Below are 20,591 nucleotides of genomic sequence, written 5' to 3'. Positions count from 1 at the left end.
GGCGTATCCCGGGGGGGTGGGGGGGTTGCACTTCCCCGCTGCCCCCCCCAACCTGCCCCAAAAGAGGGGAGCTGGGCGGCCTCCTCGTCCCGATCGCGCCGCTGTCCGTGGTGCTGAAATCCAAGCTCCCGGGCTACTTCGCGCGGCCGCTGCGCTCTCCGTGGTGCTGAATCGCTCCTCGGTCAGCTGCGCCGGAGAGCAGGGGCAGTGCTCTGGAGACCCCTCCTCCTCCTCCACCCTCCGCCCCTAACTCATTTGCAGAGGCAATGCGCAGAAAAATGGGAGGCCAAGGCGCCCCAGATCACCTGGACTTCTACGTTGGGCATCGCCGCCTCTCTTTGACACAGCAAGGAAGATGCCATCCTTCTCGCTCTGGAAGGGGCAGGCTGCGGCAGGCCCCTTTGAATCCTCCCAAGAGCAGGCTCTTTTCTCCCCATTGAACTGGAACTGTGGGAGTGGAGAAATCTGAAAGAAAAGGGAGGAGAAAGAGGTGTCCTGCGTAACACAGCCAGATGAGATTCAGATAGATTATATTCTGTTTGGTCATAGGCAGAACGGCGCATCAGAGAGAGGAGGGCAGAGTAGCCCCCTTTATGCTGTATATTTCTTCTCTGCTTGTTCATGAGTAGGGTTCGTGGGTTCAAGAGAACAGTAAGTGAGAGAAACAGGCCCTCAAAGAGAAGAGGGAGGTAAGCACATAGGAGACACTCCATGGCCACATTTGGGACTATGGTTCCCATGAACCCTCACCATTAGCCATGCTGTCTGGGGTTGGGGGGATGTCCAAAGCATCTAGAGGACCCTGGGAAGCTTCAGTATGAAAGGAGTGTGCCCTTCCCACATTTGGAGTGAGTGTGTAGAGGTGTGACTCCTTCCCTGGTTATTTTGGGAGCTGATTTTCATTGGATATTCACAAATATACAGTTTTCCACTTCGATAAGAGACATCCAACGTGTTCAGATCTTGGCTCATACGTGCAACTGCAGAACTTGTGTGCAGATGGGTGTGTAAGGGGAAGGGAGATGGCTCGCATCTGGCTCTTCCTTTCCCAAGGAAACTCCCAAAGGTTGTGTAACATGCCTCCTCTGCACTTCCCCTCTTATTGAGTGTCCTATTTTAATTCTCAATCCATAAACATTTGAAGGTACGGACAACAGGAAAAAGGTCTCCACTTTGGCTGGAGAAGCCAAGCTGATTTGGTACAAACCAGTATCCCTTCCGGCTGTATCTGTCTAACAAGAGTAGGGACATTGCTCCTGTCTTGTCGAAAACCACCAGATCTTCCAACCAAGCAGAGTTATCTAAACCATCTCACCTTCGTTGCTTCAGTTTGGTTCGTCCCGCGTTTCTATTCTCCTTCCTCGATTCATTCTTTGGCTCGCCTTTCATCAGGGTGAACTCTACTGTTCAGTCTGCTCCTTTAGGAGGCCAAGGTTCACTTTTCAGGGGTGAGGTGAGCAACCCACACCCCTGCGGAAGCAACTCACCGGAAGCCTGCCAGCCCCCCCAAGTTCGTGCTGCCAAAACTGGGTAACAAAACAGCCAAATTTCCATAGAAAAAGGATCAGGAAATCTCCGTGAAGCACCCATGCACACAGCCAAATATTGCAATTCTGCAGGCTGGTTTCAGCCCATGTTTTCACCTCAATAGGACGGTAGGAGCCAAACTGCTTCTCTTATTCACCCTTAATCCAACCCCCAAATCCCTAAAAAGGGGCAGGTGGGCTCCGTTGACTTTTGTGACCCTGTCCTCACAAAAGGACGCCCCACCCTTTCCCCAAAAAACGAAATAGGGAAGCTCCTTCTCATCGCTGTCTTTAGTTTCCCTGGCCAAGGATGCTCTGCGTTGCCCCAGCAAACCTTGGTCTTCTGTGGCAGATGGGTGAATTCCTCCTAAATAAAGTGGCAGGCTGCCTCCCCGATCTTTTTTGCTTTTGAAGAATACCCATGGGGTTGAAGGGTGGCCCTGAGGAACTAGAATATTCAGTAGAAATGGGACTTGCTTAGCTTGATGTTCCTTCCTTGGCTCTTTTGCGAAAGGCAAGGTTTGCTGATCGTGCGCCTCTCCGGAGAATGTTGACAATTCATCTGTCCTTCTTTCTTTCTTTCTTTTTCTCTGGATCTACACTGCTCCGGCATTAATCATTGTTGGTTGCTATTTGGTTTAAAAGCCTTCCTGGCCTCCATAAATAGAGGCAAAGCCACTAAACAGGAAAGGCCGTTTATGGAGCAAATAGTGCTGCCTTAAAATGGTGCAAAGGAGGGGATGGGTTGTAATGCAGATTTTGAAGCAGATGTGGAAGAATCACGCCTTGGGGCTCAGGCCTGTTGGGGAAAAGAGTTTGCATATTTCTAAAGATTTCCAGAGATGAACTGCATGGGCCGGTAACCACAACCAGTCTGGCCAGACTATTATTTGTCTCTGCACTTAAAAAAAACCCCAAAACCTGGGGAAAGGCCATTAAATCCATATAGTGGAATTCTCACTTGACTGTCTCTCCTGTGCAATAATTATATTAATTTTAGAGTACGTAAAAGAGAGCCAGTTTGGTGTCAGGGTTAAGTCATCAAGCTAGAAACCGGGAGGCCATGAGTTCTAATCCTGCCTTAGGCACGAAGCCAGCTAGGGGAACTTGGGCCAGTCCCTCTCTCTCCGCCCTAGGAAGAAGGCAAGGGCAAACCGCTTCCAAAACCTTGCCAAGAAAACCGTGAGGACTTGGCCAAGCAGTTGGCAGGAGTCAAGGCTGACTCGAAGGCGCCCACAAAATTAAAAAAGGATATAAATTATATTCCGCAAGTGATATATGAAGGTTTAACTCTGTTGCATTATATGGAAGGTATCTGTTCACCTTTTCATTTGCAGCCTGGCTTCGTGTGGCCTGTGGCGTCCTTCCTTGGGGTCTCGGTTATTTTAAGAACATCTGAAGAGCCTCCGGGCTGGATGAGGCCCTCAGGACGTCTAGGTCAGCCTTCTGTGTCCCAGTGACCAGGACTCAAGGATGACTCCTGTCTGTCTTATCAACCGGAGCAGTGTCAGCGGCCGGATGGTCCGGAAATTTACAGCTTGAGTTCTCCCCCAAATACGGGGCCGACGGGTTTGGGGTTGGTGAGCTGAAATCCCCCTTATTTGGGACGGACCTGTAACAGCTCCCCGCAGCCCAAACTTTTAAAGGTTCCCAGAGGCTTCCTATCAGTTCCTCCTTTGGGACACTCAAGGGGTTGGAAAACCACAAGCCTTTCTTTTCATCCTGCTCGGACTTGAGCCCAAAATTCTTGCGGGGGTGTGTGCGTGCGCACACATGGGTGTGTTAGACGTTTTTGTGCTTTTAAGTGCACTTCAGAACGTCTCCCTTGGATTTTTTGCTTTCCCAGGAGTTCCTCCGGCTGTAGGTAGCCTCCAGGAAAGTAGGTCATGCGCATTCAGTCAGACTTTAGGCTTTTAGCACTTTTCCTTCTCTTTTAGGGGCTTGAATCGGAAAAGCTGGCGCTGAAAGGGCATTTCCCAGGAGAGCTGCTGAGAACTCTGGCTTGTAGGATTCAAGCCTGTGAATTCAAAACCCCCCATGGAGTGATTGCTGGGGGGGGGATTTAACAAGGCCCCTGGGGTTGTGGCTGAGGTGTTAGCTCCGAAAAGGTGTCACCAGCAGCTGTTGCAACACATCAGGCTGAGCACCTCTTGGCAAGGCCAGAGGGTGTAACTTTCTTTTTTGATGCAAAGCCAGGACTTTTCACTTTGGAAGGGTGTGGAGGACGGACTGGAGGTGTTTGTGGTCTCTCTACTGCTGAATTCAGAATTTAACTGGGCAATTCTTCATACAATGCAAGAAAATCCCTCTGCGGAACGGGAGATATGAGCTCCTGGCTGCTGCTTCCCCTGAAAGCCAGTGCGGTTTATTATGTTGGCTTTGGCCACTTTAATTTTTAAGGTTGTGTTCCTCGTTGCATCACACAATCAGTCAAACATCTGATGCAAATCGTTTGGGTTCTCTGTCAACAGCCTTAATCTGAAGGCGTATCATCAGGTCCCCAGTCAATGTCCCCAGTCAATGCACCTCTAACTCAGCACAAGCATTTATCCGTAAATATTTTAGCAGCTCAGGGGACATGAGGCATCCTCGGCTTGCTCCCTGCTCAAAGCTGAACCATCTTCCAAGATCCAACTCAGGCTCCCTCAGGCTCCACTTCGGGGGTGGATTCTTCCGATGCCCAGCAGGGGCCGCTGTAAAACGGCGGTGCCCTTCTGCCCCCGTTGAGATCGGTTCTCCATGATTACCCAACGCTGGGCCGCTCTAGAGTTTGACGCTCCGGTAGCTAGGGGCGCCTCTATGGTAGGGCCGGCGTCCTCCCTTCCGCCCAAGACCGGAAGCGCCCGTTTCTATGCCGACGGCGTCGCGAAGGGCCCCTCTCTCTCCTTCCCCTGCCCGGGCTCCGCCTCTTCCTCCTCCTCCTCCTGCTCCTCCTCCTCCGCGCGGGGGTGCGCGCGCCGTCTGGGGCGGGGCGGGCCGCGTCTCGTCATTTCCGGCTGCGGGCCCTTCCCGGCCGCCATCTTGCGGTGTGGGGGGACGCGGGGGGCCCCGGCGGCGGGCCGCTCGATGGGACGATGCAGCGCGTGGGGCCGGGCGGGGCGGGGCCTGGCGCCGCGCTGGGGGCGGGGCCGGGGCGCGCGCTGCTGAGGCGGGAGCTGCGGCTGCTCGAGTCCATCTTCCACCGCGGTCACGAGCGCTTCCGCATCGCCCGCGCCTGCCCGGACGAGCTGGGCTGCGAGTTCCTCCCCGGCCCGGCCGGCGGCGGGCCGGTCCGTATCCATGGCAACATCACGGTGAGACGCGGGCTGGGGGGAGGGGGCGCGCGCGGGAGGCCTCGCGCTCCGCCGCGCCGGCTGGGCGGGGCTTGCGGGGCGCCGGGGGCGGGGCCTGGAGAGGGCGGGGAGAGGACTCCAGCTCCCATCGTCCCCAGCCGAGGCGGCCCGGCACTGGGAAGGGGGTTGATCGCCCCGCCACGTAGGAGCTGACCCCAGAAACTATGATTCAACAACCAGGATGTACTTGGTTTAATCACAGTTGGTCCCCTGCTCCGCCCACCCAGCCAGCTGGATCCTGGCTTCCCCTTCTCCCCTTGAATCCCCCTCCCGGCACCCCTCCCCCTCCTCTCTTGGACTACACCTCCCATCCCAGGCCCTCCCCTCCTCTCTCGGACTACACCTCCCATCCCCCTGCAGCCCCCCCACCTTCCCATCCTGGGCAATGGGTGTCTGCGGCCCCTTCAGGCCACGGAGCTGCCTGTGTGGGCAGGGCCATGCCAGCCTCCCAAGAAGTGACTGCCCTCTGCTCCCCCCCCCGCTCCCCATCCCCACAGCCCCCAAGCCTCTTCTCCCCCTTCATGCGGGGCCTGAGACTCCCTCCTCCTGCTCCCCCAGGAGGCCTATCCAGCTGTTCCCCCTATATGGTCGGTGGAATCGGACGACCCCAACTTGGCAGCGGTCTTGGAGAGGCTGGCCGACGTGAAAAAAGGCAACACGTTGGTGAGCGAGGGGCAGCGGTGGGGGTGAGGGGGGGCCGGTGGGTGGGTGGGTGCACAGCCTCCCTGGACTGATTCCTCCTCTTCGCCGTCCCCTCGCGCAGCTCCTGCAGCACCTGAAGCGGATCATTTCGGACCTCTGCAAACTGTACAACCTTCCCCAGCATCCAGATGTGGAGATGCTGGATCAGCCCTTGCCTGCTGAGCAGGTGAGCCCCCCCGGAGGCCCCGCTGAGCGTCGCGGGACCTGGAGGCAGGGGGGGCTTTGAAGCCCGCCAAAGAGAGCGGGTTTTGCTTAGGGTTTCCCTCTGAGTCAGACTTTGCCTCTGCATCATATTTGCTTATAGATCTTGCCTTGGGGCCTTTAGTTAGGGGGAAATCTGGGCAGCGAGGCTTTAATCTGCTGACGCTGCCGGGAGACGAAGTTCAAAAGGCCTGTTTGAATGGTCGGCTTTGCTTCGGCGGCTGCTCTCTGAAAGAGCTGTGCCCATCTTTTCTGTTTGTTCACAGAATACGCAGGAAGAAGTGTCCTCAGAAGAGGAAGATGAGGAAATGCCCGAGGTACAGACTCTGTTTTTCAAACCCGGCCCAGTTGAGATTAATCTCCAGGGTTCCCCCTCCTGAATTCCCCCCAGATCCCCCAACGTTTGGCAGATTGGCTCATTGGAATGGCTGAATTCCAAAATTGGAATCTCTTTCTCTTGTATCCTTCCGACCCTGCGCCCAGGACACGGAAGAGCTAGATCACTACGAAATGAAGGAGGAAGAGCCGGTGGAAGGAAAAAAGGCGGAAGATGACGGGATTGGCAAGGAAAACTTGGCTATTCTTGAGAAAATCAAAAAGAATCAGAGGCAAGATTACTTAAATGTACGTGTCGCCAGGTGGGAGGGCAATGGGGGAAATGGGTGGCTGGGGCTGGGAAGGAAGTTACCAGCACTAAGTCTTGGATGTTCTGATTCTTCTGTATTGTGCTAATCCTCCATTTGTTTTAGCAGTGGTTAGTGAGAGTAAGCCACCATGGTCAGCTTTACCGACCATGCTAAGCCGTCAGCCACAGGCTGGGTTTGCGTATAACGCAAAGCCAAGATCGTACAAAGCAGCTGTGGACAAGGGGTGCTCCTGTCTTTCTTGAGGGGAGGAGGGAGGCCTGAAGGAACCAGATTCATTCCTAAAGTTCCCCATCTTCCTTTCACTCAGGCCAACTAGCTTTTTTCGTACACGGGGTTAAGCAGAGGCCTAAAGATTTCCGTTTGCTTTTGATAAAATGTTTGTTTCAGCCAAACGTGGAGGCCCTTTGATAGGCCACATGAAACTGTCTGTCAACTGGACCAAGAAAATCCTAAGAATTCTTTAGCCTTCATCTGATTTTGTGTTTTTTTTCCTGTGATTAAATTGTTAAGGGAAGGTAGAGTTAGTTTCTCTCTGGTTTTCGCCTGCCCTCGGCAATTTTCTGGAGGGAAGAAGAGAAACTCCCACCCCCATCTTTTGGTTTCACCCTCGAGTATGCCCAAAATCATGTCATGCTTTTGCCTGACATCCCCCCAGAGAGTTGGAACCCCCGGTTCCATGATACCCAACCAGGGCAAAGATAACAGCTTTCCCCTGCTGTGGCTGTCCCAATTTTATTTGGCTCACCCATGGCCAACAGGTCTTCCTCCCCGCCCATTTCTTGAATGGCCCTTTGGAAGTATCTAAAGGAGTTCTTGGAACCCCCTGAATGGAGCCCAGTGGGGTGGTGAAATGCCGCCTTCCTCTTCCTCTCACAGGGAGCGGTTTCTGGGTCTGTGCAGGCCACCGACCGGCTGATGAAGGAGCTCAGGGATATCTACCGATCGGCAAGTTTCAAAGGTGGTGAGTATCAGCTGCTGCAGGGGAGGGTCCTCACAGGGTGGGGGACAGAGAACCCTTGCTTTGAGCTCTCGTGGGGCTGAAGGGCCATTTCAGCCTGCCTCTAACCTCTGTCTTCTTTGCCCCGTCCCCAGGAAACTATGCAGTTGAACTAGTGAACGATAGCCTCTACGACTGGAATGTGAAACTCCTGAAGTAAGGGCTTGCCACATCTCAGAGCTTCGCAGCATAGAGTTATCGTATCCTCCCGCAGCCACCAAGTTAGGGAAACTGGGGAGGGATGGCCCCATAGGCTGGGGAGACGTTGTCATTCCTGACAGTCACATCCTTCCCTTCTCCCAGCAGCATCTCTCAAAAAATACGCAGAAGAGTGCCCCCCGCCCCAAAATCCACGCTTCTCAAACGCAGTGATGCCCAAACAACCTCTGAGCTCCGAGCCCTCGCACGCGGCCTCGGCTGCCTCAGCCCCACGGCTTTTTCGCCCTGCCTTTTTCTCGGCTGCTGGTCAGCCTCTGCTCTCTTTCCCGCAGGGTGGATGAGGACAGCGCCTTGCACAGTGACCTGCAAATCCTGAAAGAGAAAGAGGGGACCGACTTCATTCTTCTCAACTTCACGTTTAAGGTCAGTCTGGCGGGCAGGCAGGCAGGCTCCGAGGAGGGAAGAGAACGGCCAGCTGCTCTTGGTAAGCTGGAGGGGCCTCACCTCTTGCCTTCTCCTTGCAGGATAACTTCCCCTTCGACCCCCCCTTTGTAAGAGTGGTGTCGCCTGTGCTCTCGGGAGGGTAAGCCTTTCCATCGCTCGTCCATCTGCGTTCCTGCCGGATCGGGCTGCTTCTGTGGCTTCACTCCTTGAGTCCTGCTACCATTTGCTCCCAAGCCTTGGAGATTCCCCTGCTTCTTCTCCTCATGCAAAGGAAATAGAACTCTGTGCAGGCTCAGAGGTGTTGGGTTCAGCCGTCTTTTGCAGGGGCTGGTTTCTTGTCCAACCTTGAGAGGCTCCCCCAGTTGCTAATCTGCTGCTTGGTTCGGATATTGACGTAGTTGTAACCAGTGTGTGAGGTTTTTACCATTTCAAATTGTAGCCTTCAATCTAGCATCTAGAATTTACTTTCCCTGATCTTTAAATCTGCTTTGGCTGACAGCCTTCCACTGCCAAGGGGTTTGGCCACTCTTGACTCAGAAAGGCCTGGGCTTGGAATGAGTTTTTTCTCTCTTTCTCTCAACTTCTTTCTCTTAAGGTACGTCTTGGGTGGAGGAGCGATCTGTATGGAGCTTCTGACAAAGCAGGTGAGCCGGGGGGAGCACGTGGGGGGAAATCACACACCTCGTTGAGTTCCCGGAGAGATCGGGGAGCTTCGTACGGGAACGACTCCATTTTCCCTCTGCAGGGCTGGAGCAGCGCTTACTCGGTGGAATCTGTGATCATGCAGATAAGCGCCACGCTGGTCAAAGGCAAAGCCAGGGTCCAGTTTGGCGCAAACAAGGTAAGTGACGGTGGGGAGGCCGGGCTGCCTGCCCCACGTTGGGCTGTCGGGTGGGAGAGGCCAGAGAAGGAAAGCAAACGCTTAGGCCGTCCCCTCGGATCTCCGCTGGCTCTGCTGCGTTGAGAACGTCGGGATTACGGGCGATCCCCCTCCCGGCCCGTGGTGGTTTCACGCTCTTCGGTTTCGAAAGGACCGCAGTTTTGTCTCTGCAAAGAGCCCTCCGTCCCAAACGAGAAACGCGGCACGTTAAACTCGCCTCCCAGGTAGGCACCTCGATGCCCTTTAGCTATTTTGGATGCCACCTCCCGTGATCTCCAGGTGGCATGGCCGGTGGGTTTCAGTATCTAGGGAGTCCTGAGTTGCGACTCGCCATCTAAAAGGCGCCGTTCTCTTTCCCGCAGAACCAGTACAGCTTGACCAGAGCTCAGCAGTCCTACAAGTCCCTAGTCCAGATCCACGAGAAGAACGGTGAGGACTAGCAACATGGAATGAGGGCAGGGGTGGGGGGAGGTTTGCCAGGACCGTTCGGGCACCCCTAAGTGTGGGATGAGGGATAGAGCGTAAAACAGAGTAAGCCCGCGGTCGTGATTTTTCTGCTTTTTTAAAAAATTGATTGTGGACAGTTTTTTAAATGTTTGCATTTTGTTTCTTAACTCTGCTGGATTGCTTTTACCTGTTTTGAGCTGCCCAGCGCTGCTCAGATGAGATGGGCGGCCGGGCAAATCAAATAAATAATAATAATAATTGAAGACCTGGCTCTGCCATTTGGCCTGGGGTGGGGAGAGAGGTCATCAGATATGGGGTTGGCTAGCTCCCGGCGGCCTGGTGTTGCTTCCATCAGCCTCCTGGATTTTTCCTCTTCCTTTATTCTGTTAATGTGTTTTCTTATAAATGTTAACTATACATTTATTTATTGTTTTAATCTGTTGTAAACCGCCCAGAGTCCCCCATTGGGGGGAGGTGGGCGGGAATAAGATGGATGGATGGATGGATGGATGGATGGATGGATGGATGGATGGATGGATGGATGATCACCATCAAAGTCACCATCTGGCTGACTGTGCGAACAACATCAATAATAAAACACCAGAAAGAAGCAGTAAGGAAGGAGCAGGGCTGGTGCTAAGCTGGTTTTTATATCGAGCGGGCTGCTGCTGACTTAGCGCTTGGGGAAATGTAACCTCATCCTTCCAGTCCAAATTCCAGCCGAAGGCCCACGTCCCCCCAAGCGAGGGGTCGGCTCGTTTCTTTTCTCCTTCCACGTGTCGCGCAAACCCCGTTATTCTGGGGGCACCTGGCAGACCCAGGCAGCGGCTTCGAGCCAAGCCGCAGCGGTTGAACGATGGGCTGGCGTTGATCTTGCTGAACCTGTTCTGATTGCCCCCCCCCAGGCTGGTACACGCCCCCCAAGGAAGACGGCTAGCCGTGGGGCCGACGGAGCAGCCCCCCCGGACCCCCCGCTGGACGCTGTGCTCGGATTGCTGAGGACGCTTTCCTTTCTCCCAGGACAGGACTCCGCCAGCTGTTTTGCAGGACAGCACAGAGCAGCTCCGACCGCCCTTTTACGGAATTATAAACACTCGTCGTGAGCAGCCAAGGCCTCGCTCGGACCCGCGCTGGCAGGCAACTCGCCATCACTCTTATTAAAAGGAAAAAACACACACACACACAACCACACTCACACAAACGAAACTCCTGAATCTCTCCTCTCGCTGGAAGCTTCCGGCTCTGCTGCAGTTCTAAATCGCCTCTCTCCTCCGCTATGGATTTAATTTATTTTCTTATTTTCATGTACACTGCTTCCCCCCCCTTCCCCGCCCCACCCCACCCCCCTTTTTTTTTGGTTTTGTTTTGGTTACCGTGTATGATGGATGTCTATGGGGAAAAATGTATCTTTGGAGAACAATTACATTTGTTAATTTGAAGGGGGACTGGTCCTGCCTCTGTCCACGGAGTTGCAAAGGGGGCGAGAGCGGTGGCGGCGGCTGACGTAGACTCCCCATTCTGCATTCCCCCCCCAAAATCTCAAGCAAGAATTTCTTCCCTCTGGGCCCCCTCATCCCCATTCCTTCAGTGGGGGATCTGTGGTTCATTAGCACCGTTTTTTCCCCCCTGGGATAAAGTATTTACAGCCTCCCAATAGAACTGAGTTACATCTCTGTGAGATGATGCAGAGAAAAATTGGGAAGCAGAACCAGGTCAAAATTACCCCGGGTGGTTTAGATACCTGTCTTCCACCTCGAGTCCTGGGAATCTGGGAAAAAAAAGTCCAGAAAAGAGATGATACAAGGATCATCTTGCGGGTGCCGGAAACTCTGTTTCCCAAGGACAGACGCAGGGAACGGCGCGTTTAGCTTAGGAAAGGCCGTCGAGCAAGTGAAGAATCGTCACGCAGCGTGCCAAGCTGTTTTCTTTCCTCCCAGCCTGCAGAAACGCAGGTGACCGGTCCTTCAGCTACTCCCCTTGGCTCAAGGCTGATCTTTCTTGAGGGCTAGAAGCTTTTCCCCCCCAATCTAGCCATTTCCATAGGCAGCGCCTCCCAGAAAATGGGCTTAGTGGTTCTTCTGTCGGGTTCTGCATCGTTTTCAAGCCTGTTCTAGATTAGAGGTAGCCTAATCTGTTCAGGCTTTTCAAACAAGGTTCACGCGCACAGATCTGCCAAGATCATCTTAGGAGCCAGGACCCCCATACACCTTTTATCAGAATTAGACATAAATTTCTAGCCATCCAGCATCAGACCAGAGTAGAGACGCGCTCTCAACATACCCCAAATTCTCCATCTTTCTTAGGGAGAGCTGAGCCTCTCCTTAAAATGACGCCCCGGTTGCCCACAGGGAAAAGCAGAATTTTAAAACCGCAGCAGCTTCTCAATTAATCCGATCGCCTCTGCAGAAGTAGCTGGAAAGCAGAGTTTTAAAATGGAAGTAGGGGGAACACGCCAACTTCTGGACACATGCTGCATTTTAATAAATTAACTGCCATCGCAAACACGGAGGACAACGTTGCAACAGAAAAGCTCAGCCGGGACACAGATTTATGCGTTTTTCCTCCGGGCCACATACCACGCACACAAATCCAGCCGTCTGAGACACATAACGCGGTAGGAAAAATAAGATTTATGCTTTGCCTCTTCAGCAGCACAGAAGGTTAGAGGGCCTCAACGAAGTGACCAAGCGAACGACACAAAACATCTTTAAACCAGCTTTTCAACATCCTCAACAGGCCTCGGTTAAAAAAAAAAAAAAACGAATTCGAGTTTCCGGGAATGACCCGCAAGTCTTCGTGGAAGAACATCGATCGGCTTCAAGCTTTCTGTGGGGATGCCTCACTGAACAACTTTGGAGTTTGCTTTGAGAGCAAACGTTAAAATGTGGAGCTGCAAAGCGAGAAAAAAAACCCTGTTAAATAAAGAGACCTCTGCGCGTAAGTATCGCACCCCCTTCATGCCACTCCCATCTTTCGTGGCGGAGAACCGGACGGCACCGTGGCGCGGCTTGCTTGCATCTGGCTGGGTGTATCGTGCAAACCCGCTCCTATTTTAGAGCTTGGCTTTCACTCGGTAAGAAAATTCAGCCAACTGTGGATTGTAAAAGACGGCTGTGTGTTTGCTGCTCTGATTTATTTTAAACTTCTTGAGATGGGAAAGATCCGGCCAAGGAGAATTGGATTGCGCTACGGGATTATCTGCAGAGGGTATTTTGAGGGTTTTCCCTGCCAGTCGGCTGGAAAAGCATCCCAGACTTTTTGGCACAGGACTCGGACGTAACTTGTGCAAAAGGCAGACCCGTGCACAACCCAGTCCACAATTGGCAAATGTGTGCATTTGCGAGCGCGAGAAGTAGTGGGTTTGTACTCATCAATTCTCCCCAAACTCTCGAGGATTCAGATAAACCCCAAAGAGGCCGGCAGTGAAATTGCACCAATGCTGGGTTATTTTGGACCCGCTGCCCCGCTCCCATTATTTGCAAAAGTATCCATCTTGGGAACAAGCACCGCAACTCTAAAGGGGGCCCTGATGGGATTTGCACCCAACAAACCAGGATTCCAGGAGAAAGCTTATCTGAGATCAAGCTCAGCCTGTTCGATCCTCCCTGTGACCAGCAATGCTTTTTCAATGCCACTCTGGTTTGCTTCTTTAAAACAAGCCAGGATTGGTATCCCAAAGATCGGTTTGCAATCCGGGTTTATGAGGACATAGCAAACCAGGAGACTTGGTTCAGATATACAATACTTAAGTTCCTTAAGTGTGCATCTATTTCATTGAACCCAGAAATGAATTCTTGGGTGATCAGCATCAGGGAGACTTCTCAACAACGCTTCGTTTTCCTCCTTGTGTGAAAACATAACAAAATACTTTTTCTTTTTCCTGTTTACCTCCCCTTGAAAAGGACCTTTCACTTTTCCTTCCAGGATCTGCCTCCTGATTACTTGCGGGCTAAAAACGTCTGCAAAATCAAGAAAGCGTCCTCATTAAAACCCCGTCTCCAAAGGGAACATTTCAATCCCGTTTCTCTAGCTCGGGGTTACTCAACCTTGGCAGCTTGAAGTTATGTGGACTTCAACTCCCAGAATTCCCTAGCCAGCATGGCTGGCTAGGGAATTCTGGGAGTTGAAGTCCACCCCTCTTAAAGCATGCTGGCTGGGGAATTCTGGGAGTTGAAGTCCACCCCTTAAAGCATGCTGGCTTGGGAATTCTGGGAGTTGAAGTCCACCCATCTTCAAGCGTGGCTGGCTGGGGAATTCTGGGAGTTGAAGTCCACCCCTCTTAAAGTATGCTGGCTGGGGAATTCTGGGACTTGAAGTCCACAAATCTTCAAGTTGCCAAGGTTGAGAACCACCGCTCTAACTGTATTCATCAATATCCTCCCATTCCAATATATTTCCATTCCAGCTCCCAAAATGATGGCCACTCTCCTCCTGGCATGACAAGGAGGCGGAACGAGTCTTGCCCACCCAAAGGGGTGGAGGCTGGGCATCATTCGAAATGCCAGGATCCAACCGGGCATCGGCTGCTTGCAAATCGGAGGGTCTCCCTGCCGGCGCAGACCCCGGCGTCTGCCAGCCCTACCTTCTTCCAGCACGAAGGGCTGAGCCAAGGGGCGGATTTGCCAGAATTCATCCCCCTCCAGCTTTCGTAGCGAGCTCAGAGGGATGTTGGCGCAGTGGCCAAAATCCACGAAGAAAACCACCGCCACGTTTTCCAGAGTGTCCAAAACCCAGCATCTGGTGGAGGGACAGGACGGGGGGGGGGATAAAGAGAGAGCCAACCAACCACGTCAGCTTTTTATTCCTCTTTTTGCTCAAGTTGGCCTTCCGAGCCGAGGACAGGCCGACGTCTGTCTCCAGCCTCTCGCGTGCAGCATGTAGACTGCTACTGCACCTGGAGGCTCCATCTGTCGACCCTCCCCCGAACATCCCCCCTCGCTGCGGCTGATCCCCAAATGGAGCACTGATTCCTTTAACCTGTTCCAGGCGCTGCCTTCTTCCCCGATGTTGCATTCGGCCAGGCATCGGATCCCCCGCCGTACGTCCTGCTTCGCCAGGAAGGGCAACTGAGTCTCGGCTTCGGCCAAGGCCGAGAAGAGTCTCTGCATGGTTTGGAGACGTTCCTGGATTTTCAAAAGTCCCCAAAACAAAGGATTTCAGCCTCAAACAAGGATTCTGCCCCCCAACGGCACACATCAAGGTTCTAGCCCTCATGAGGGTTTAGCAACGGTGCCTCTGTCAACCGGCGGGGGGACCCTCGGCTCCTTCCGTGTGGAAGCCAAACTGCCTGGGCACTTAATCAGAAATGCCCTGCACGGCCCATCTTGCTCCCACGAACCTCGCCGAGGACGATAGCCCAGAAATATGGCGTCAGCGGAAACGTGTCCGTCACCAAAAGTCCCACGTCCCCCACCACGTTGGCCACGGAAAGAAGCCACCTTGCGTCTCCGAAGCAGTCGTTCAGCACGTGGAGCAGGAACGAACTCCTGGAAGGAAAACCGAAGTCGAGGGAGAGCCCGAAGAACGAAAAACCGAGAGCTGCGGGACCCCCCCAGGTCATCTAGAAGATCCCTGGCGATGACCGGGGATCGCCGAGAAGCTTTTGCAGAAGCCACGAGCGAAGGAACTCACGTGAACCAGGAAACTCGTTAGGGACTCGCTGACGTTCCCGTGCGTCCTGGGTATCTTGGTTTATTTAGCCAAGATGCAGTGACTTATGTTCCCCAGACAGCGAACGGACCACCCCGTGCAGAATATTGAAATAATGCAACAAATCGGTCACGCCAATGTCGCATTTCCTGCGCAGGGAGGGTCCCCGTGTAGCAAAATGAGTAATATCCCATTTTCTCCCACCAGGATTGGCACCTACCTCATTTCCATGGGGACCGCATAGAAGACCCTCGGATTTAAAGGAGGGGAAAGGTAGGGGTCACCTTTGGGGAGGCGAAAAAAAGCAGATTTGAGCCTTACATCCTTTCCAATCCTCGGATCCTGCCCCAAAGCTGGATTTTCTTAAACCAGCATGAAACAAATAAATTAAATTCTGGTGCGATCCTGCCTTGGGCGGCAGGCTTTTTGCAGGATCCAAATCACACCAAACGAAACGAGAAAATCTCTCTCGTACCGCCAGGCGGTCCAAATTCTCTGTAGGGGATCATCTCCAATTCCTAGAAAAGCAGAACACACATTTGCAAGGGAAACACCCGCCAATATAACCCTCAGTTGCCCTAAAAGCCTAAATCGCATTTTATTTTTGACTTAGCAGGCTGGGGCAATTACGATTTGTTGAAAAACGATGACGAAGCAAACCATGATTACGTGCAAGAACTAAAACGAGCTGGCAGGCCTGGGTTAGCCCTGTTCTCCCTGAGCTACAGCGAGGAGAAACGGAGGCAAACAGGTCAATGAAAAGTTCTGGGCTGATAGCAAAATTGACATTTAAGGGTTTGAACCAAAAGCGCTCAGGAAAAAAAAATATGTTAAACGTTGACCTTAAACATTCTGCCCTGTTTGTAGGGCTTTACAGAAACCGGCCTCAAATTCACGATTTATCGCTCTATTTAAAAACGGAGCGTTGTTGTAAGTATAGAGAACCAAACGGTTTTGCATTTAAAAATCAAAGGATGTTTGCAGAAAGTTTCTTTAAACCACCGATCCCGGGGGTGCGAAGGAGGCACGGTGGTTGAGCTGGTATCTTAAAAAGAAGATTTTTTTTTAAGGGTCTGGATTAATATGGATTCCTGCACGCAGAGCTTTTATTAAACTTCAGGCAAGGCTTTTGTTGCTGGTTGTTTCATCCTGAAAAACCGGGCGCACCTACCCATGAAATTAGGTTAACCAAGGAAGGCTAATTTTATTGTTTTTTAACGTAGAATAAACCTGCAGGGGAGCGAACTGGGATTTAGCACTTTGGGGGACGAGGAACACCAGCGAAAGGTGAAAAAGAAAAATGCTAACCAATGTAGAGGTCAATTGGGTGCTGAAGGAAAGGCTCGAAATCCCATCACTGAATCTCATTCGCCTTTCCATAAATCTGTTTAAAGAAGACTCCGAGAAACAGGTTTTGGGGGGAAAGTGAGCTTTTAACGACTAGTTTGGGGAGCCCCACGGAAGCGGGCTGGCTGAGCCGTGTTGTGCGCAGCCCGTGAATCGAGGTTTACCGGCATCTGAGCGCTGGCTTTCGGAAGCTCGTGAGGTTTCCTGCTCTCCGAGAAGGCGACGGTTATCAGCTGCCCCTTCACCGGGTGTCCGTTCAAGAGCTGGACGGCCAACTGCGCGGCCTCCGGGGACACCATCTCCAGAAACGCAAAGCTATAAAGGGGAAGGACGTCGAAAATCAGCCGAAGACCCAACGCCAATCGGACGCCCTTCGGAGACCCTGGACGATGCCCATCGTCCCCAGTCAGGGAAAGCTCCTCTTGAGCCAGCAGCCTGGAGAGAGACTCAAGTTCTGGCCGCTCCTTCTCTCAGCGCCTGGCCTACCTCGCAGGGCTGTTGTGGCGTTAAACAGGGAAAATGGGCTCCTAGCCACCTCGGCTTCGGCTCAAATATTGCCAGTGGCGTTGGGGCACCTAGGAGCCCAGGAGGCACCCCACTTTTACAAGCCTTTAAAAGGAGGACACTGTGGCCCGTTTGCTAAGCAGCAAAACGTAAAAGCTCTAAAGCAAATTCTTCCCTCTTTCTCTACGTTTAACCGGCGCCTTTCAGATCACGGCTTGGTTTCCCGTTCCCGCTGCAGGATCCTGGCCAAAAGTAACACCCAAGAAACAGGGTCAGTTCTTTGATGCAAGGGTGCCTCTCGTGCAAACCTAGGATTGCATTTGCTGTATTAGCTGCAGCAATACGGGCCTGGCTCAGGGTGGGAGGGATGGAAACCTCGACCTGCTGCTGAAATGATCTCAAAGCCGTGAACTGAAACAAGCAGACATGTGGGCCAGAGATGGCGCTGGGGGCCAAACGGGACCATTTGCAGAGATTGGGGGTGCAGACGTACACAGCATCATTGCTGGGGTGAAGGAAAACAAAGTGGGTAGGGTCTCAAGCATTCTGGTTAAGCTCAGTCTCCATCTGGCCTGCCTTACAACGTCCCTGTTGGGCGGATCTAACAGCCCGTTGTGCTCCTGGAGAAAAAAAAATGGGATTTCTAGTCATCCAGATGCAAGAAATTAAAAAAGTCAAAGAGCCACCACCTTACCTTTTAAAGGAACTGTGGTGCTTCTTCACGGACCTGATCCCAAAGTTCTTGAATAAGATGGCGATCTCTTCCTAATCAAGAACAGAGGTGAAAAATAAAAGTTTTACACGGCATCCTTGGTGCTGGAGAAGGGAAGGAAATCCAGTCTGAGGACCCTGCAGAGGGCCAGGCTGGAAAATTTTAAGCTTGCTCTTTCCAAGATGGCCTGGAAAAAGATTTCGACCCGATCCTGCTTTTTAAAAGAGATTTCCATCGCCCTCCCCAGCGATCCCTTTCGTGCAAAGGTGCATCGATGGTTTTATTCCACTATTACCATCAGCTGCCTCAAATATTTGATGCCATGGTATTCTCTGGCAGCTTTGGCTAAAAAACATTTATAAAGATGTTTGCACCAAGCCGTTGTAAAATAAAGCATTGGGGTCTTTTTAATTTCCCAAGGGATCGCACACCATTCTCTCTCTCACACACCATTATTTATATAATATAACATATTGATATGATAAATATAATATAAAAACCCACCTCTTTGATATCCAGGGGGAGATTTCCAACGTAGATTTCTTTTTTCCTATAAGGCCCTAGAAAAGCAAATTTCTAATTTTTATATCAATACAGATATTAATATCTCTAAATAGATATTAATATCTCTATATCTAATATAGTATAACGTACAGTATAGATCTAATATCTCTATAAAATCCCCATTAAAATAAAATTCAGGACAGAAAAGATTTAGCAAGGTCGATTTCTTCAAGAGGAAGAAAAGCAGGGAGGAAAACATCTGCGCGTGCCCAGATGTTGACACGGGGAGCCCATCTTGGATAGAATCACTGAATCGGAGTAAACCATAAGGAATCCGCTTCCAATTTCCTTCATTCCCATCGGGCACGCTGATTAGGGGACGATGGGAGCTGGCGGGCATCTGGGCTGGGGAAATCCACCCCTCGCACCCAGGCCCCAACGAACGTCTTTGCATTCCCGGGAAAAACCCCCCAACATTATTTTTCTGCAGACCCTTTTGTCGCGGTCATCCTCAGCCATGGGGCTTGGTCCTGTTCCAACTGACTCCTTCAAGCAGCAAGAAATGCCCACTTTCTAGGGATGGGCAGCCCTTTTTCCAACAAACGGCTCGCCTGGCCAAAAGATCCGCTCGCCAATGGCGAGCACTGGAAGGAGGGTGCATTTTTGGGGGTTTTTTTTTGCAGAATCGTGAATAGGGCACGTTGCCACACTTTAGGGCAGCCCCCACGCGGCTTGTGGCCCCTTTTATCTGCCCGTGGTTCAGAGGGCAAAACTCCCAAGCACCGGGGAATTGCACGCCGCATTCAGACATTCGATTGCACAAACTCACCTGAATGTTTCAAAGGGTTCGCCTTCACCAGTTTCTTGGGGACCTGAGAAACGGACTTCCCGTTGCTGGGTCCTGACCTGGAATCCAAGTCAGAACAATCCAGGTTTGCAACCTTGTTTGGCACTTTTGCACACTCTACCAGGCTACGTTGCACATCTCAGCCCCCTTAGTATGCGGTAACCTGGTTAATTGTGTTTGCAACCTTGTTTGGCACTTTTGCACACTCCACCAGGCTACATTGCACATCTCAGTCCCCTTAGTATGCGGTAACCTGGTTAATCGTGTTGTGGGAACCCAGTTGTGGGTGACCCCGCCTTCTTTCAGGCTCCACCCACCCCGTGCTTCAGCCCCACCCCCTGTAAAGCCAAGCACACAACTTTAAACAAACTCCACCTTGAAGGGAGAAGACTCACCCACCCTAAACCCTAGTTTATTTCCAGCCAGTATTCTTGCTTTGCTGCTAGGACTTTGGGAAAAGAGTAAGAGATCGGGGCAGCCCAAAAAAGGGGGAAAATATGGGAAAACAGAGGGTCACCCTCTGTGTTAAGTGTGATGTCATCCTCCGCAGGCTTTGCAGGGTCGTCATTTTTCGATCAAACCCACAAATGTGTGAAAAACGCATTCGTCGTTCACAGCCGAATCCTTCACAGTTTCCTTTTCTAAAATATTTTCCTCTCTGGTTCCGGCTACTCACATCTTGCTCCGGCTGCTTCACGGGACTCAGCAAGGCACCCTAAAATCACCATAAAAAACATTAAAATAATCATCACTGTATTCTTTGCACGAGCACCGAATGCCACGCGAAAAAAGCAAAACACTTTAAAAAGCTAAATGCAAGATATCATAGCTATAATGGAAATATTTAACTTAGATGAGTTTAGTATTAAGCATCTCCCCCCCAAAAAGAGGGGGAACAGGACATCAAAGCAACTAAGGCTTATCCCAGTTCTCTCCAGGAAACTCCAGCGGCACAGGCGAGAACGATGGGAATTGTAGTCTTCTGGCTTGGGAGCTGGGAGGGCAGGCAAGTGAGCCCACCTGCAGCACGAAGCGGGGTTCAGTCCCTATCGGTGCGTTTCTTCCCCCCAAAGGTCTTTTTTTCCGCATCTGGACCGTTTTTGGGGAGAAAAGTTTGTTTGGGGCGTTTTAGGTATCGGACAAGGCGGAGGGGAAGGCGCCCCCCGGTCCCTCCCCCTGCAAAGGAGCGTCTGCAATGGGCGCGGGGGAGAAGGGGAGTCGCTCCGGATTGCTCACCTGCGGAACGAAACCGGCGCGGATCCGCACCGAGCGCCAAGCCCGCGCCAGACTCCAGCAGCGCCGCTTGTGCGCCGGCGCGGATCGCGCCCCGCCTTCTTTCCTCCCCCCCCCCGGCAGAGCCCCGCGCTCGTTTAATTCGGAGTGGATCCGAATCGGAGCGCAGGTCCGCCGACGATGCCTTGAGTCTTCCCGTCCTCTTTCCTCCCCCTTGAATTCCCTTTTGGATTTCGTGCCAGTTTGAGTCGATGTGTGTGCGTGTGCGCGCATATAATGTGTAATGCACATAATGGGTGTGTGTGTGGGTGTACAGTTTGTGCAAATATATACACACACACACTATTATACACGTAGTTTGTGCCTATGTGTTTTGTTCCCCTTTTGTTTTTGTGAATGTGAATGGTTGTCGGTTGTAATGGTATATTTATTGATTGTTTTAACGTGTTGTGAGTCCCCC

At 52.1% G+C, this 20,591-nt stretch overlaps 2 protein-coding genes across 2 annotated transcripts; one reads left to right on the top strand and one right to left on the bottom strand.

Annotated features, from left to right (window-relative positions):
• The first annotated feature begins 4,611 nt into the window (after positions 1-4,611).
• UBE2Q1 (ubiquitin conjugating enzyme E2 Q1) lies at positions 4,612-10,774 on the top strand. Its single transcript, XM_088137238.1, has 13 exons — positions 4,612-4,819; positions 5,417-5,521; positions 5,622-5,726; positions 6,028-6,078; positions 6,245-6,385; positions 7,285-7,369; positions 7,501-7,561; positions 7,897-7,987; positions 8,089-8,147; positions 8,604-8,652; positions 8,754-8,849; positions 9,251-9,317; positions 10,241-10,774. The coding sequence occupies exons 3-13, from the start codon at positions 5,697-5,699 to the stop codon at positions 10,270-10,272; spliced, it is 762 nt and encodes a 253-aa protein (XP_087993364.1). The 5' UTR covers positions 4,612-4,819; positions 5,417-5,521; positions 5,622-5,696; the 3' UTR covers positions 10,273-10,774.
• A 1,024-nt stretch (positions 10,775-11,798) lies between these two features.
• Positions 11,799-20,200, bottom strand: TDRD10 (tudor domain containing 10). Its single transcript, XM_007438919.4, has 13 exons — positions 20,135-20,200; positions 19,575-19,613; positions 18,881-18,957; positions 18,052-18,107; positions 17,530-17,600; positions 16,496-16,646; positions 15,460-15,502; positions 15,205-15,268; positions 14,674-14,821; positions 14,313-14,458; positions 13,918-14,072; positions 13,224-13,294; positions 11,799-12,225 (listed from the first exon to the last, which is right to left on the bottom strand). Coding segments are annotated over exons 2-13 (1,035 nt in total). The 5' UTR covers positions 19,577-19,613; positions 20,135-20,200; the 3' UTR covers positions 11,799-12,174.
• Between the last annotated feature and the right edge of the window lie 391 nt (positions 20,201-20,591).

The sequence above is a fragment of the Python bivittatus genome, unplaced genomic scaffold, assembly GCF_059951505.1.
Source record: "Python bivittatus isolate LINGU-HERP-01145 unplaced genomic scaffold, Pbiv_v1 ctg000180_np1212, whole genome shotgun sequence".
In the NCBI taxonomy this organism is placed as follows: domain Eukaryota; kingdom Metazoa; phylum Chordata; class Lepidosauria; order Squamata; family Pythonidae; genus Python; species Python bivittatus.
Note: the sequence above shows the minus strand (reverse complement) of the source record. Positions and strands in the feature narration are given on the sequence as shown.

Excerpts from the sequence above, each read along its gene's own strand:
- TDRD10 (XM_007438919.4), bottom strand. Across the intron at positions 15,269-15,459 it reads AGAATTTGGACCGCCTGGCG|GTGACCCCTACCTTTCCCCT; the intron begins GTACGAGAGAGA and ends GCCTCCCCAAAG. Across the intron at positions 13,295-13,917 it reads GCCCTTCGTGCTGGAAGAAG|ACGTTTTTAGCCCGCAAGTA; the intron begins GTAGGGCTGGCA and ends TTGATTTTGCAG.
- UBE2Q1 (XM_088137238.1), top strand. The coding sequence starts at position 5,697 with ATGCTGGATCAGCCCTTGCCTGCTGAGCAG. Across the intron at positions 6,386-7,284 it reads AGAGGCAAGATTACTTAAAT|GGAGCGGTTTCTGGGTCTGT; the intron begins GTACGTGTCGCC and ends TTCCTCTCACAG. Across the intron at positions 8,850-9,250 it reads TCCAGTTTGGCGCAAACAAG|AACCAGTACAGCTTGACCAG; the intron begins GTAAGTGACGGT and ends TCTTTCCCGCAG.